This window comes from Styela clava, chromosome 11, assembly GCF_964204865.1.
Source record: "Styela clava chromosome 11, kaStyClav1.hap1.2, whole genome shotgun sequence".
NCBI classification, from domain to species: Eukaryota; Metazoa; Chordata; class Ascidiacea; order Stolidobranchia; family Styelidae; genus Styela; species Styela clava.
Genome location: NC_135260.1, coordinates 10,632,489 through 10,649,850, shown reverse-complemented (window position 1 = coordinate 10,649,850; position 17,362 = coordinate 10,632,489). Strand labels below are relative to the sequence as shown.

Below are 17,362 nucleotides of genomic sequence, written 5' to 3'. Positions count from 1 at the left end.
GTTTTTGTCGTCAAAATTCGGTATTCCCAGTGTCATGAGCTGGAATGTAAGTTGAGATTTCCTTAAGCCAGCGTCTTGGTCCAAATTTTAGTGAATCATGAGAAATTTAAATTTTGGTGTATATTTTTCCTTGGTTGCGGAGTAGTTGGGTAAATGAATGCTTGTTGCCAGCTGAATGACTGCAGATTCATTCCACAACTAAATCCACGTGCTTATAGTTTGTCAATTATGACGGGACTAGTCTGGATCCATGGGAGGTCGCACAATCTAAAAAAATCTGTTTCAATTCCGTTCCGGTATTCTCTGGATCGTTTGTTGAGTGTTGCGGCAGCATGAAAACTCGCTGCGCAAAAATAACCAGCGAAAATTAGGGAGTCTCTGGTGACACTTATAAGTGTTGTAAGGATCGTTTGTTTTCCACCGTCTCCGATATATTAATACTTTATTTAGACCAAAGTGACTAGTCACTTTGATTTAGACTATACTTTCATTGCTGAAGTATTTGCATGTATAATTAGAAATAAACCACGGATTAGAGGTTTTAATAATGTGGCGAATGAGGAACAAAAATATAAGGGGTTTGCAGATGATGCATTGTCGACTTTAAAGAGATGAATGTCGTTGAACATTTTGAAAAAGAAATAGGGACCTACGGTACATGGATAAAAATAAATCAAAAATACTAGTACCGGTACCAGGTATGTGGTAATTTGGTGAACTTTCCAATTATTCAGGTTCGTGGCATTAATGTTTCCAGGGACCTTATATTACATGTGTTACTACATGTGTAGTATTACAGTATTAGGTTGCTGGATAGGAAATGATAAAATTAAATTTGATAAAAATTGGAAACCAGTTACAAGAAGAATTCGAAATGTTATGACATTATGACGTGGTGGGAATCTAACAATTATTGGAAAAAATATAATCAGTAACAATTACTGGTACCGGTACTGCTGTCAAAAGTTTGGTATTTCGCAGTCCTTGGAATAGTTACTTACAATTTTTTGTCAATTTTAGAAAAACTAATTTGAAAATTTATTTGGGGGGAAAATCAAGAATATGTGAAAACCTATACCTCAGTTTTATACAAATATTGTCAACTATTTCAGGGCTTTAAATATACAAAGAAATCCTTTAAAACTAACATCCGGAATTTACCAAGAGTATATTTGGTTTAATTCATTGATTAATTTGAGAAATCATTCAGATGATGTAAGCAATTGGATTAAGACAAATTAAACGAAAATAGAGCATATTGTTAAATTATCATGTAAATAAATTACTGAAAAAATATATGGAGAAGATAAAATAAGAAACCTGGCTGAAAATAGAGCAAAAAATAAAATTAGGAATGTGATTTTGTGTGTTCAGAAAATTTCAAGATCAATTCCTCAAGAATGGAAAGATATATTGAGAGAAAAAACTAGTGATCATAATCTTGTACTGATGTCTTTTAAATTCGATTTTCCTTAAAAACCTCACCACAAAAAAGTTATTAAAAAAGTTTATCATTGACTAATGGAAACTGAATCGTTTTAACACTATTTCTAATTTAAGACCTAATTTTAGTTGGAATAAAGTGTGGGCAAATTATATTCCCAGAAAATATCAGGTATTAAGTTGGAAGATTTTACAAAATGGGCTTCCAACTGGAGAGCGAATAAGACATTGGTCACATGAAACAAAGGGTGATTGCGTATTTTGTAACAGAGTGATGGAAGATTGTATGCATTTATTTTTTCATTGTGATTATATAAAATCTTTTTGAAATTGGCTGAATTTATCAAATTATATGGAAGATGGTATGTTTACTCAAGATATTGAAACTAAATCACTGAATCTAATTATCTCTTGTGGCAAAGCAGCAATTTGGAATTTTAGAAATGGCATAATATTTGAAGAATTGGAAACTTATCAGTCCATACTTTGAACAGTGGTGATAGGATCTATAATAGTTATGAATGAGTTTATAAAAAAGGGAATATTAAGAGATGAGATCATGAAGAGATTGAAATCTGTGATTCTGTGAAGTTTTCATATCCATTATCTCAAAATTTTCTTTTTTTTTTCAAAGGAGGAAAAGAGTTATGTGAACATAGGTGGCGAATGGGAAAACGCCAATAGAATATCTACAAGTTTTTCTATTTTTCTGTCTAATTTTTTTACTTTTTGGCTTGCATTTTCATGCAAAAAATAAGAATTGGAAACCTATCAATCCTAACTCTGAACTAGGTTCAAATGTATTATGTATTAATTTTTTTATAGTAATATTTAATTTTTATATTTATTGTATTATATTAAAATATTACTTACAGGAAAGATTATGGTCATATTATTCCATGTCTAACATTGCCTTTCTTTCATTTAATTAAAATATGTGATATGTTAATATATAACCTCTATGTATAAATTGGATCCCTGTATCACTCTGACGATGTTGTTATGGTGAAATACCAATCAATCATTGGAATTATTCAAATATTGGAATTAAACCTTCATACATACATCATGGATTATGAATTCTGTTGACTGTATAATTTATATTACCGTATGTTAATAATCAAACATGGTGTGCTGGAAATCAACTCAATGTCAAATCCATTTAATGATATTATGAATTGGACCTTGTGAATTGTGTAATTGTTTTGTTTTATTTTTTAAAAGAAAAAAAAATGCCTAACATTAAACATCCATTTACTGCTGATTAAAAAAAAACAATGCCCTATCTCCGATGTGGAGCATTTAGGTATTTTGGTTACATGCCGCTTCGACTTTGTGGGACTGGTGAGGACCGGTGTATTGTCCCTTGCCACATGACTGTTCTGGAATCGTTGTATTAAGCCAATTAGGATGCAATTGGAACCATCCTTTGTATACTATCTTTGTATTTGACACAAACTATAGGTTAGGTGACGTTCGCCACTTTCGGTGGCAAATAGGCTATTGTCTGATACCAAATTGAAACAATCAGGTTCGGGGTTGCAGAATTCTTCACCAAAATGTCGCTAGGATGTGATTGAATAGCCGCCGCAACCTCGGTTAGCACCGTTGTATTTGACACAAAATATAGTAGTCGGCGTTGGCCATTTTTGATGGTAAATACAAGGCTATTGGCTGAAAACAATCCAGTTCGGATTTGCAGAATTCTTCATAAAAGTGTTTCTTCAATTATTATCTCGACGACAACGTGGGGAGTTGGCTATTGTTTCCTATATTTTGATATAACGCGATGCCCAAGATGAAGAGAAAAAGTTTAGAGGTCAAAAAGAGGGAGAGAAGAGCAAAAAAGAAGGCCGAACAAGCTTGGAAAGACAGCAATCGTATCACATCTTTTAACGACAAGGAGCGTGGTAGTGCTGTTTCGGAATGGTCTCTGTCACAGTGTCTTGTGAGTACTCGCAATTCGCAATGGTGACACGATAAAAATGAATGAGCTTGGTTTCTGACAATATATTCCTACCAATAGCGCGACCACAGATTATGGGTCTCTGCTTGATCACATGTATTTCAATAGAAATTGTACGGATGACAGCATTGTTGTTGATATTGCGGACACATATTGTTCGGATCATGACGCAGTGTTTATAAAAACCAATTATCTAAAATCTAACCACATAGTTTAAAATTTTTGGCAAAATACTGCTGTGTGTGTTCAGCAGGAGAAGTTATACAGAATGTGGCCAACCAATACAACATAATTTGCAAGAATAGGTAGAGCTGACTGAGCTGTATGCTTTATGGCTTACAGTCAAAACCCATACCAGTATCTGTTACATGTTAATGCTCCTTATACATGAATAAAAACCCAATCTAAGCAATTTATTGATCATGCGCCTATCACTGAGTGTGCCTTATGGTCCTTACGATAATGGCATATATCATATTGATTTGCTTTGCTTCCGTAAATCTCTATTGAAACTTGTACTCCAATCAAATTAATAGTGAGTATGAATAGTTACTGCACAGTGATGAAAAATTTCAGATAATTTATTGTATTGAAGTCTTTTAAATAAAAATCATTATGCTCAATTTTAGTTCCAATTATTAACTCATACATACTCCGCCACACACTGATATGTACTTGTATCACACAATTTTATTTGATAGATGAACTTAATCAGTTTCAAGGCTAGTATTTTGTTTATTCAATTTGTGTAGGAAACCAAAGAAGAACTTCCAAAATCTGTCCGAATTTCAAGTCTGCCGACTAAAAAATTATTGGGATCTTCAGGAAAAAAGGTAATGATGTTTTCTATTCAATTTGTATCAAATTATCGCACAAAAAAATGATGAATTTGGGTGATGGACTGTCACTTAAAGTTATGAGAGATTGCTAAAATGCTAGTATAAAATATGTCAGGTCATAAAACATTGGAATGCACAAGAGTATATGGCAGTCAGCGCAAGAGTGTGAAATGCTGAATTAATTTGGAATTATAGTGTAGTATGATAGTTTTGTTTAATATTTGTTCTTGTACTAAATTGGCATCTCCATAAAATATTTTACATCGGGTTGATTAGGCTTCCTCCATCATGTCCATGCTAGCAAAAACGCAGCAGGTACAATTGTATGATTTTTTTTTGTATTATGCTTACAAAGTTTTCTTCCTTTCATTTACGTCATGCTACCCACTGTTTTTATGATGTTAGCTTTATGGTAGTAGGTTATGAACTTATATACTGAACCTAATATTTTAATCTACCGTAAATTGAAAAATCATTTTGCGGGTCGCGCACCTTTCAATATTGGCACTTTTCCATGGGCCTCAAAATATTTCTATGTGGGCCATATTTGGCCCATGGGTATAGGCTGCGCACCCAATATTTGGAGTTGGCTAAAAAATAGAAAAATAATTAATATTCACGAATACAGATTGTTATATATATGATGATATAGCATCATCACTAATGGTTGTTTACCAGACAGCGATGATAATTATGTTGTTTCTTGGGTTACCCATTCTCTACTGCTTCTCTCTCACAGGAATAAACCTATTAGCGTGTCACTGATTACCTCCAACTTGTCTATCACTATACTTCACATTTTTTTGAGAGACCGCAGCAGCTTTCTTTGAGTAAATTTGTATAAAGATGCAGTGGTTCTCAAGTCTGTCTTGCGAACTCATTTATGTAGGAAAGAATATTATTTGATCTTTATTCTCTAATTAGCTATTGTATAAATTGGAGATAAATTATCCAAATAGTTTGGACTGTAGTTTACTTGATTTGAAATATCCGAAACGAATTTGTGCTAGAAAATGGTAATGATATTAGCCGAGTTCTATCTTGCATAGTAAAAATTGCTTGTCATTGTATAGGGATTACTTCAAGGATCTCTTTATAGAAAATTGCTTAATTACAGTTATATTTCTTTTGCCTTCGAAATTGGGATTTATACTTTAAAAAAATTTCATTTTCAGTCTTTGTATTCTTCTGATTCATTATCTTCATCTCAACCATCTCAGTCATCGCAAAAATCAGCAGACAATTTCAGTTCGAAATCAAGTGTTCCAGCCTTGAAAAAATCAGTAACTTGGCCAAAAAATGTTGGTGAAAGTAGTGTGACATCATTGAAATGTGATAAAAAGCACCAAGAGGTTTGTCTGATTGTTTCTAGATTTAGTCATCCATGTTTTCTTTTTTCTCGTTTGAAGAATTCATGTTTCTGTAAATGCTAATGATTTTTAATGAATATAATATGTCTGAAAAATCTAATATTAAATTTTGTAAATTACTGTTACTGTACCAATGATGCCAATTCCGAAAGTCGATCTGAAAGAGGTAAAATCTTATTTAACATAATCCTAAAAGAGACTGTATACACTTGTCTATACATTACGTTGCTCTGAAAAGATTTTGATGTTTTAAATAGGAACTTTCAAATAGCAATTAATATTCTACAGTAGTACAGTATTTCTATTCTACAGTATTTCACCGCGGTACGACATGTGAAAAATTATCAGAATTGCTTGGAAAAAGGTGAAATACAAGAATATGAAGATGAAGTTTTATATTTGCAAGAAGGTCTTCCATCTCATCAACCCATCTCTGTCAGGTACTATCGCAAGATTTTCCACAAAAGCTAACACTTTTTTATAAAATATATGCTTTGTAGTTTACGTACATCATTAAATATTTTTTCAGTGAATTTTTCCATATTTAGGCCCTTAACCAGGCATTGAACATGTTTTTGAAAAGACACTATTTCTGGTGTATTACACTTTGTCTTAGGCAGGGGGAATTGAGACAGGTCTCGAAACCTGGATGTAAAGTGGAGTTTATTAAAATCAAGAGCTGAGGGACAAAACTCTAAAACTTCAAATAAAGACTCTAGACTTAGCTTAATTATGATGTGATAAAACAAGAAACAATGGCATTGCACCTCGACTAAAGGTCTAACTGTGTTCCGTGGAACACTGTTCTGCAAGCTTCTTCGGAACGCTCCACAAAACAGGGATAGAGACTAAATTTGTCGGAATTTTTTGGAATCCACCCTTTAATTATAACTTCTAATTTATTGGTGTTCCGCGAGGCAAGATGAAGAGCGTAGGTGGTCCGGGGCAAAAAAGCTGGTCTATCTTATAATATATATCACAGTAATATTCAACTCAATATTCTTACGTATTTTAGATGTTTCTCCGTAACCAGTCTTGCTTGTAAATGCGAACAACAAAATTTTAGACTTTATCTACGAGCTCATAATGTTTTGACCAAAGTGTTTGACAACTTACAAGATGCTGATGAAAACAAAGTACCGGTATGTATTTATATACAAAACAAATAAATTTATTTGGGGATATTATTTCAGAAAATGTACCAGTTCTTTATTTTTTGAGTATTTTGCACCAGATTTATACTGGTTCTTCTGCTATGAAAACAGATTCATTAAAACAGGGGTGTGCACTGTGCAGCCTTTAACACAGGAGGGCCAAAAACAAGTAACTGGGTGAAACCGCGGGCCGCACATTGGCATTCCTGTGTTAATTATTGATCGCATGTGTTGTTCACTTTGCACAAGCTAGATTCGGGCATTGTAACCTCAAATGCATAAACTGGACTCAGGTATTGGCTTTGCAACTCAGAGGGATTAGGATTACTTGTGTGGGCCAGACTAAACTAAAGTAAAAACTTGTTTCGCGGGCCGCACACCATTCAAAATTGGCACACCGCGGGCGCACAATTTCTCCTCGTGGGCCGCAGGTCGGACACCATTTCTTCAAAATATGGGTATCTACATTGCCAAAACTACAGGTATTTCAATATTTTGGAACTTTCAGTTTCATTTGGTTAATTCTTTGAAGTTTTTTCAAAGCTTTGACAACCATCAGATTCAACTATAAATCCTTACGCAATGGAAAGTCTATTTGTCACTGTTATATTTTTTAATGTCATTTGGACGATTTCATTAACAAAAATTTATAATCAGGGATGTCCAAAACGAATCGAATAGTCTATTCGAATTAATTCAAAATTCATTGTATTCGATATAGTAAATTTTTGAATTTAGGAATAATTCAGAACATTTTTATTCAAAATTTAGGAATTTTATGCTGCCAGACCAGCAGATCAAAACATGCAACATTTCAATTGATAACGAACAGCACATAGAAACCAATAACCATTATATTTGTATCTTTTTAGATATGATCAACATGAGGATATAGTGATTTATGTAATTTTCCATAATTAACTTGCACCTAATTAAGAATGTATGTATTCGAATTTTTGTATTAGAAAATATTTTTCGGAATGTTTTCGGAATAGTGAAATATTCGATTTTGTCCATCCCTGTGTAAAATTATCTCTTGTGAATATTGCTCTCCATCTCTATAGCTACTCATCCGAGACAAGTTTAGATAATCCTTTTGAAATTCAATGTTTTTTTATTCAGGCACTATCACTGGCTACCTCATCGTTATTATACATGTTAAGTAGAGATAGACAAATTGATATAAATAAAGCTACGTTAAGAATTCTACTGAAGCTGGTTGATCCATTAGAAAAAAATAAAAATGGCGGTTCCTCAAATAAACGTACGTCTTCGTTTTTTATTTTGAATATTTTTAGTGCTAATTATTATTTGACCCCTAATTTGGGTCGAATTTAACCCCCAGCTGAGAAACACGGTTTTAGTTTATGGGTACTCTTGGCAAGACTTAATGTTTGAGAACAACGTAAGATCACCCAGTGCGTAATAGAGACTGGGCTTGATGGCCTAGGGGCCAGCGTATTAGGCCTCCTGTAGTCATCTCACCCTCTTACCCAAGGTGTAATAAATTGGGTTTTACATAGTTTTGGTTACCATCTCTCTCATTTTTTAGCAAAAATAGCAACACCACCAAAATACAAATTTTCTAAGCTTTACAAACGAAAGCAAGAACCGCAGACAACGAATTCAGATCAAGAATTAGAAGCAGTCAAGCACAAAATCAAAGATCTGATAGATCGATGTGGAGATCCGCTCGTTACTTCACAGGATTTATCGGTATGTTTTCTAAAACTAAGTCTCTCTCTATCGATTTTTTATATGTTTTGTAATCGTAGAGATGTGGTTAGGACTGGTCATTACGAATCGAATAGTAAATTATTCGAATTATTCAGACAATTATTTTGAATCGCCACCATCTTTTCTTTTTTGTCCGCCATAGGTCGAGATGAATCTGTCAAATTTTTAAAATGCAACTCCGACGTATCACTTTTTCTTTATAGTCAGTCATTGATGAAACATGTTTCTTACTGTGTGTGACAACTCAGCAAACTGACTGAGTGATGGATTCTATGTTTTCAGAAAGTTAGGTGGATGGAGAACCCATCACAATGAAAAAAAATACACACAAATAAAGTCGTTGTATCAATTTAAATATCTTCAATATATTCGAGATTCGATTAAAAAAATATTCGATTGGATTCTGCAATCATCAGGTATTCAAAAATACCCTGCCCTTGATGTGGTTTTTTGTCCCTATTTTTAGTTAAATTTCCTCTCTGAGTGGTAAAGTTGTAGTCAAGAAAAGTTGGGAATTGGGATCTGTTTGAACTTTGAACTATCTTATTTTGCTTTTAGACTAAAGTTTTAGCCAGTGAAGCATTGTTACGTTATACTGCACGAAAAACTAGTGAGTGGTTTCGAGAAGAAATCAGATTAAAAGGTGGACTAGATCATGTCATCAGCTTGGGTAATTTTTTGATTTTAACGTCAGGGATTTCCCAAATGAATCGAATATTCGAATACATTCGAAAGAAATTGGTTATATTCGATTGATCAAATTCTTGATTTTAGGAAGAATTTAGATTATTTTCATTTGAAAATGTTTTTTTTAAGCATTTATTATTTTATGATAGACGTCTAACAGAATAATAAAGAGAATACTTATTTGTGATCAATGTTTATCTCAATTATTCTGCATAACCAAATTTAATTTCTCCAAGTTTACAATTGTTTTGAAGAATTTCTGTTGTGGAATAGGCCCATTTCAGAATATATTCAACATCTCATATTGTAAAAGATTGCCAACCTATTTCAGGATGTATTCAGTATACTAAATGGTTAAATATTTTTTGGTTTGGCCGTCCTTGTTTAATGATATTTCTGATTCTATATGACCCAGTTCCAAATACATTGGGTCATTTCCAGCAAAAAAATATCTGAATATCAAAATATAGGAATATTCAGATAAATGACGTTTTTGAAATTGATTTGAATTGATTGATTCTATTTTATATGGTTCTCAGAAACAATTGAAGACCTTTCTGGCTTGGTATACTTTTAGCTTTTGATTGCTTAAAATCTTTAAAATAAAATTATTACCGAATTCAATTTTAAGGTTTTACACAGTAACCCAATCTTTTTTTCTGTTTTTTCTCACCGTGGATTGCCTTTTTAGTGCAATTTTATGGAATTTTTCATTTCATTACATAATATACTAATGTTGTATATAGGTTTGCCTACATTTTGTAGATTTTCATTTTATTCCAGTGAAAGCGCAAGTGGATATTATTGAAAATCTTCCTGCCAATCTTGACTGTTCATGTCAACCTTTACGTATCGAGCGACCCCTATGCACATTGGAAAGATTACTTCGAGTTTTAGAAAATGGAATCATTAATTCTGCTCGGAATGCTGTGTACCTTGTTACACACCAAAGAGCATTGCTACTGAAGAAAATATCTCTGTAAGTATCAAGGCTAGAACTGGATTCAGAGCCAGGGTCGTATTTTCTAACTTCTCTCAGTTGGAAGTCTGATTTGAAATTCTGAATTACCAGGTCCAGAGTTCGGAATTGCAGACTTTCAATAGGATGAAATAAGTCAAACCTTATACAGCTTGAAAATGAAATTAATTTTACTAAGAATCAAAATTTTTACAATTTGGTGTACAAATTGAGATTTTTCAACCCGAAGGCAGATCTGAATTTGCTTCGTCCTAACTACCTAGGTAGAACATTTGGCTATCTAACATTGAAAAAATCATGCATTACTTAAATCTTACCATTAATAGGATAGTGATTTATTAGCATTTTGGAGAGTAGAGATATTCCACATTTATGAAGTTAACTGGGGAAGTTTGAGTATGAACTATTGTGCAATACGATATGTTTACTCTGCAATGCAACTTGTTCATATTAGCTTCTCTTGTGCTCTGTGTAACAAAAGTTTGAAATGATCAAGCTTTTTAGTTGATTAAACTCATTTCATATCATAAGTAATAAGAAGTTGTATAGTATAGGGAATATTGTAAAGCGTTGGACTTTACTATGATGTCATTGCAGGTTAAAATCTTGCGTTCAAACCCCATACCCACCATCTCACCCAGTGTTTTTAGGCAATGCCAGAAAGATCCTGGTAATTCAAACTATAATAGCTCATTATCTTACAGAGCCTTGGTCAGATTGATCAGCATATCAATGCATCATATCAAAACCATTAATGCTACTACTTTAGTTTTGCGTTTTGAATTACAATTGTTGAATTCCTAACTTCATTTCAGATTAATGACTCGATGTAAGAAATGGTTGGCACAGACAGAAGATGTTCGTGAACCTGATACACCGCCTTCATCTTCCAAAGCAAAGGCTTCATTGCTTATTAAGAATGTGATAGCACAAATTATCAAATTACTTGTTAATATTAGCAATGACAATGGTAAGTAGTTTCAACATAATACTTGACAACTTCATTTTTTGCGTATCCATTCAAATTTTATTGATAAAACATTAAAGTGATAAATATTAATAAATTTTTATTAATACCCTTTTGTTCAAGCATCCTTGTGTCAAAGGCCATATTAGGGAAGTAAAAAAGGTAAATTCATCCAAATTCAAAGCATAATAATAAAAAAGTTGTCTTAGTGTGTATTGTGCAGCGAGTTCATTGAATTACACTGAATGGCCGTTATATAGTGCATATAAGAAGGATAGGCAGCTAGTCTCTCGTAGCCTCAAGTATTTGTACACAGGTTTACACATAATTTGTATAATATACGAGTATTTCATATTTAGAATGGTCAAGTACACGTATTGGCGATCAAGAAGGAATGTTAGATAACATATTGTCATGCATTTTATATATTCCTGAACATGTTGATGAAGAACATAGATATGAAATTAGGTTGTTGGTAAGTACGTTTAACTTATGGCTAGACCAACCATGAGCAAAGTACGGCCCACGCGCCAAATGCGGCCTGCTAGGTAATTCAATCTGGCCCGCCTGATGCTACCACAACCAAATTGAAACCAAATTTTGATGTTTTAGTTCAAAATAGCTCAAGGAATTTGTTGGGATTGCGCTTAAATTTAGTTTTGGCAAAAGACTTATTGTTTTCAACTGTTGCTTTTGTAACACTGTAAACATTGTTCATAAAATGTAGCTCTTTACGTCATGCTTATATGGCCCGCCAGTCCAGGTGGGCAAAATGTTTGGCCCCTGATTCAAAAAACGTGCCCATCTCTGGGCTAGAACATGCTGATTTTCCTATTCTTACCCTTTTGCGTTACCCTTTATTATATCGTTTTCAAATTTTATGTACTTTCGGTCTCCAATCTCGAATATAAGTTTATGAAAGTATATATGACCAATTGTTTTATGTCAATATTTAAGTGTATGGGGTTATGTTTTTTTTCCTGATTTTTCAAAATTAATTCATTATTATGATAATTAAATTGGGAAATTATGTTAATATATCATGCAATATTTTTGAATTCTTAAAATGAATTGATTGAGACTTTACGAGACTATGTCGCACATTTGTTTTCGAATTGATGGTATACAAAAAGTATCTGGAAAACGATTATTCAAAATAAATTGAATTTAATCACTAACTTGATAGATATTGTTATCAAATTTTGTGAACAATTCTTTTTTGAGGTAAATCACATTGTTCCTTAGAATAGCGTAAGAATTTTTTTTTCTGATATTATACAATCTCATCCAATATTTAAAATTGCCCAACTTGGGTATAGTATATTAATATTTTCTGACTGAGATGTGTTTATTTTTCCAGAGTTTGGGTCTTATGGTAAATCTCGTGGAGAGCAGTGCTAAAAATCGAATGTCACTTATGCAAATGAAAACTCCTTCTGTCGACCAAGGTGATGAAGAAATTTCAATTGTTGATGCTTTAGTTCAGGTGAGACAAATATGGTATATATTAGGACAGGATTGCATATTTATCTTGGGAAGAGGGAAGCTAATAAGACGGCTCAATCGCATGGCAAACCACGGCCTCTTACCTGGTAGGATTCTAAAGTAGTTTCCTTCCCTTTAAGTTTGCTGGAAACTGTTTACTGGTCGAAATTGTCCTTCTAGTAACAAGTTGCTTTGCTTGGTCACTCTCGCAAAAGAGATGCAATAGGCTATATTTCGAATATCTGAAGGCTTTTCATTTCCAGAACATCGTAAATTCAAAGCATTTAGCGCTACTTCCTGAAAAAATTTATTTGCTGTTCTTTCTTTTGGCAGAATTTGCATGTTTCAAATGCCATTCAACGTCCGTTCTTAAAATTGTTGTACTGCAATTGAAAAATGGAGTATTATCTTGGATAGTAGTTAACGGTTAAAATTAATTGTAATCGTTAACCATGTATCAGCTGTACACCGATTAACCGTTTTACTATTCCCAGCGCTGCTGATTACATTTTTTTGGCAATAAATAAATGTATACACTTTCTTTTTCATTTTAGCTTTTCATCGATCGTGAAGTCGCTGCAAGAGATAATGAAATATTAGGAGAAGACGGGGTCAAAAGAGCAGCTGAAGCAAAACGAATGCAGAAATCTGGAAGTGCCGGAGGTTTAAAGTATGTATCTGAAGTTAGAAGGCTCATAAACGCTCATATGAAATTATAAACAAGGAAAAATATGCATCGAATCACCTTGAAAATAGCTATGTTATAATGTGAATACATTATATATATAATTTAATTTTGGAATTTTTTTTTGTTCATTGGTTTACATGCATTGGTGAAAATTACAGTGTTGTACACAACGCCATTTTTAATATGTTTTTCGATTTGTCCTTCTTCCTATCTCTAATTTTGCAATATTTGCGATGACCTGGTGTTTAAAGTGCAATATTAACTGTGTTGCCAAATGCCATCCCAGGTTGCACATCTCTTGTTCAAATTCCATACCCCTTCATCTGACACAGAGTGACAGAGCAACGCGAACCAGAAAGACTGCTCTTAAAGTAGTAGCTGCTAGTAGTAGCATTTTATAAAAAAATTCACATGAAATTTTTATTTAAATCAAATTTCTATTGTACATAATACAAATATATTTTATTATAGCAAATCATCACAACATGCTGTTGGATTGGGTGATGCAGATGATGAAGGATATTGGGTTGAAAGTGAAGAAGGTATGGAATGGGTTTCCGTACAATCGAAACGAGATGACGATGATTTACACAGTACTCAAGGATCCCACAGGTCGATCACAAATCCTAATAATATTGAAGCCAAACTAACTGCTGAAGAAAAAGACGAAATGAGACAAGGTTGGTAGGAAAAATGATGATGGGCACTTGCTATGCTAAAATTTTGTAATTGTTTTTTTGGACGAGTGCTCTTCTTTGCAACTAACCAACTGATTAATGTCAATGCCAATGGTGGAAGTTGTACTAACAATAAGGTTTTAATGTTGAACATTTTTTATGATTCATCCCAGTTTGATTCATAGACAGTCTCTGGGTCTGATTTCTTTTATGCTCAAGTTGGCTCAAAATTTATCGAATTTGTGATAAATTTTCCACATTTTGACTAGCTCATTTTCTTATTCTAGTCTGTAACCTGAAGTTGGTTCACCGCCTTCTTATCCTTTATGAAAAGCTGCAAAATTTAAGCAATGAGATCAGACTTTATATATCATGAGCCATGAAGTAAAATTTAGTTGAATAATATCTTCGGTAACATTAAATCTGGTTTGATTTGATTATTTTTATGGGTTGCAAGATCCCAATTCCAAATTTTGAATATCAAGTTTGTTTTTATTTTTATCCAGCATATTTTGGCTAAAAGTTTCATTCCACTCATTTCATGTTTAGCACTTGAAAAAGCAAACGATCATATGGAAGCTTCAATAATTGCATCTTATACTGCCCTTGTGCTCGGATGTCTCATTCACGGAAGTCGAATGAATGCTACGGCAATCAGATCCAGACTTCCAGATAATGGAGATCTATCATCTATGATTAAAATGTTGAAAAAATTCCTGTCTTTTATGTATTTAACGGTAAGTTCAATCTATATTGTTGTATACGCATCATTGTTTTGAACGGATTTAGTTTTAAGAATATTTGATGCCATCCCAAGGTTGAACCAACGATGTCCAAAGATAATACAATACTAATAGTTTGAATATATTCAAAATTTATGATATTCAATAAAGTAAACAAATGAATTTTGGAAAAATTTAGGATAGTTTCATTCAAAATATTATGCATTTGTCATCTTATGGTTAGACATAAAATAGACCACATTCTATTTCTGACACTGTAAAAAAATCAAGCAAAACTGTTTGTCAAAACCATTCGGCATTATTAACTTAATTTCTCTTAATCTACAGTGATTTCTGTAAATTTTTCTGTTGAATGTGACCCAGTTTCGAATATATTCAGTATTCATATTTGGAAATATTATTTTTGAAAGTATGCCTATTAGTAATTTTTATATTTAACTTAATAGTAGTATTATTGCAATTTTGAGGTTTATTATTGAGTATCATGTCATACTTCATTTGAAGGCCAGTACGATTGAAATTCTGGGTATCCAGCTCAATAAATTCTCTCTCTTCTTTATTCATTTTTGTTAGAGTCATGTCTGATGAACTAGTTGACCCAATATCATCAGAATGTATTCTATGGTCTAAAAACTCAATTCACTCAAAACCTGTTTGTGTTTACCAGATTTGCGTGCGTTTGCCTTACACTGGGAGCCCATGGTTGTTCTTTACATAGTTGAATAAATAACGCTATTCTTAACGTGTGTTTGACTATACCAATTTGTTGGATGTTTGGTCAAGTGACTTAATTTAACTTGCATAGATTTTATGTTTTCGATCATTTTTAATATTGCTTTACTATTCACAGCACGGAATGTCCAAAAAGGGAGAACAAAAATTGATTCAAGTGATAGAAGACATGGAAGAAGTCAATTTAGATAAATCAATTTAATGATTTTGTTATCAGCTATTAATTTAATTAAATCCAACTCATGCATTGAATGAATAAATGGGGTGTTTTGTCAAGTTGGTTGAATGTATTGACCAAATATACTTTTCTGTTTTTTACCGAGATCTATGTTCTATCATTTTTGCTAATTAGGTATAATTGAAGGTTAAAAGGTTATTTAGAATACGATCACAGACATTACAAAAGAAATACTTCAGTCTGTCGGGTCACTTTGCTGATCGTGAAATTTTTTTTGAAATGTTCTACCTTTTTTCGCTTTTGTATCATTTTCTAATATACAGGGACCAGTTTCAGTTTGGTAATGAGCTTTTTTTTTTACCCGAAAGCAATAATTGGAAGAGCTCAAATTTCACCATAAAGTTAGCTTGAAAATCGTTAAAACTAGGTAAAAATCTAATGAAAGCTTACATTTTTTGCATAATCAGGGAGGAGTTCTATTTAAGTTTTTTATTTACTTTTATTGCTTAATTTTTGATGGTTTGTTGTAAATTTAAATCTATTTTTGTGGTAGTGGCAACTCAATATTGGAGTTCAGTTCCAGTCAAATTTCACAAATTATTTTAGAAATGTTCATGTACTCTACAAGCATATTAGCAAAGCCAAAAGTTTTTTTCTGTATAGTTGTTTAGATGTATGATTCAAATGAATGAACCCGGGATAAATATGGAAATCATATCCTAATTTATAGAAATAATCAATACAGCTTTACATAGGTATTAAAGACGCCAGTAAGTGGAGTAAAATACATCATAGATTTTTGATCAAATTTTCCTCGAATGATAATATTATTGAGTCTTGTTTTATTCCCAAACGAGAGAGTAGGTGTCAAGTAACAGATCTATAGAAATTTGTGTTTCAAAACCTTACATTAAGGCAGTTCAACTTTAAAATGTTTGTCTCTGATGGTTCAATGTTCTGTAATATACTTTGTATTCTAGAGACAGAATTGCATTCCCTTCACAATGTAGTAATTTAATTATTTCTATTCAGAAGATCTGTAAACACCCACTGGGTATGTTATGTCAACTCCTTAGGTATCAATTTTTTTATGTGGGTAGGAGTGTGGTTTGTCATGGAGACTCCTCAAAATTGAAGCTAATGTTTATAATGACTTAATTTGTGATATTTTAAAAAATACTTGCATATTTTACAGTAAACAAGATCCTTAAAAAAGTGATTGAAACTGCTTACAATATACATTTGAATTTGTCACTCCAAACTTTACATATATTCCTGAATGTTCCTCCTCTGAATCTGATTTCTCTCACTGTGTTTACAAATGTTTGAGCTTCTGAATCATAAAGTTTATAATTGTTATTGTTGAATAATTTGTGGCATATGCCAGGAATGTGATGTGTTTTGATAGAACAACTTTTTTGTACTGGTGTATTTTATCTTAAGTTCATTTGTTATCTTCTGTTTCATGTGGTATGATTGTGTTTATGAATTATGATCCTTTTTGTTATTGATATTCTGCTCTGGTCACAGGTATGTTTCTGCCAACAGTTTTAATGTTGATATTAAATATTCAAAAGCATTTTCCATCTCTTAATTTGTCTTTGAGCCGGGTTTTGACAGGTTTTAATTTCAGTTTTGATTATACTTCCAGGATATTCTCAGTGGTCCAACAGTCGAAATACTCCAGCCGGCGGGGCTGCAGAGACTCCAGCATGTT

At 32.7% G+C, this 17,362-nt stretch overlaps 1 protein-coding gene across 2 annotated transcripts; it reads left to right on the top strand.

Moving 5' to 3' along the window:
* The first annotated feature begins 789 nt into the window (after window positions 1-789).
* On the top strand, window positions 790-17,226 carry LOC120347145 (wings apart-like protein homolog). 2 transcript variants are annotated; one of them, XM_078117677.1, is made up of 16 exons: window positions 790-3,348; window positions 4,164-4,242; window positions 5,424-5,600; window positions 5,931-6,058; window positions 6,634-6,760; window positions 7,895-8,036; window positions 8,325-8,488; window positions 9,068-9,179; window positions 9,980-10,175; window positions 10,991-11,145; window positions 11,502-11,617; window positions 12,503-12,628; window positions 13,182-13,297; window positions 13,787-13,995; window positions 14,542-14,729; window positions 15,586-17,226. In XM_078117677.1, the coding sequence occupies exons 1-16, from the start codon at window positions 3,233-3,235 to the stop codon at window positions 15,667-15,669; spliced, it is 2,235 nt and encodes a 744-aa protein (XP_077973803.1). In that variant the 5' UTR covers window positions 790-3,232; the 3' UTR covers window positions 15,670-17,226. The 2 variants fall into 2 exon arrangements, with proteins under 2 accessions (XP_077973803.1, XP_039272948.2); XM_039417014.2 differs by having other exon boundaries at window positions 792-3,391; window positions 4,162-4,242.
* Window positions 17,227-17,362: the final 136 nt, after the last annotated feature.

Coding starts and splice junctions, on each gene's coding strand:
- LOC120347145 (XM_039417014.2), top strand. CDS start 3,233: ATGCCCAAGATGAAGAGAAAAAGTTTAGAGGTCAAAAAGAGGGAGAGA. Junction 3,392..4,161: donor GGTCTCTGTCACAGTGTCTT/GTGAGTACTCGC, acceptor CAATTTGTGTAG/GAAACCAAAGAAGAACTTCC. Junction 9,180..9,979: donor AGATCATGTCATCAGCTTGG/GTAATTTTTTGA, acceptor ATTTTATTCCAG/TGAAAGCGCAAGTGGATATT.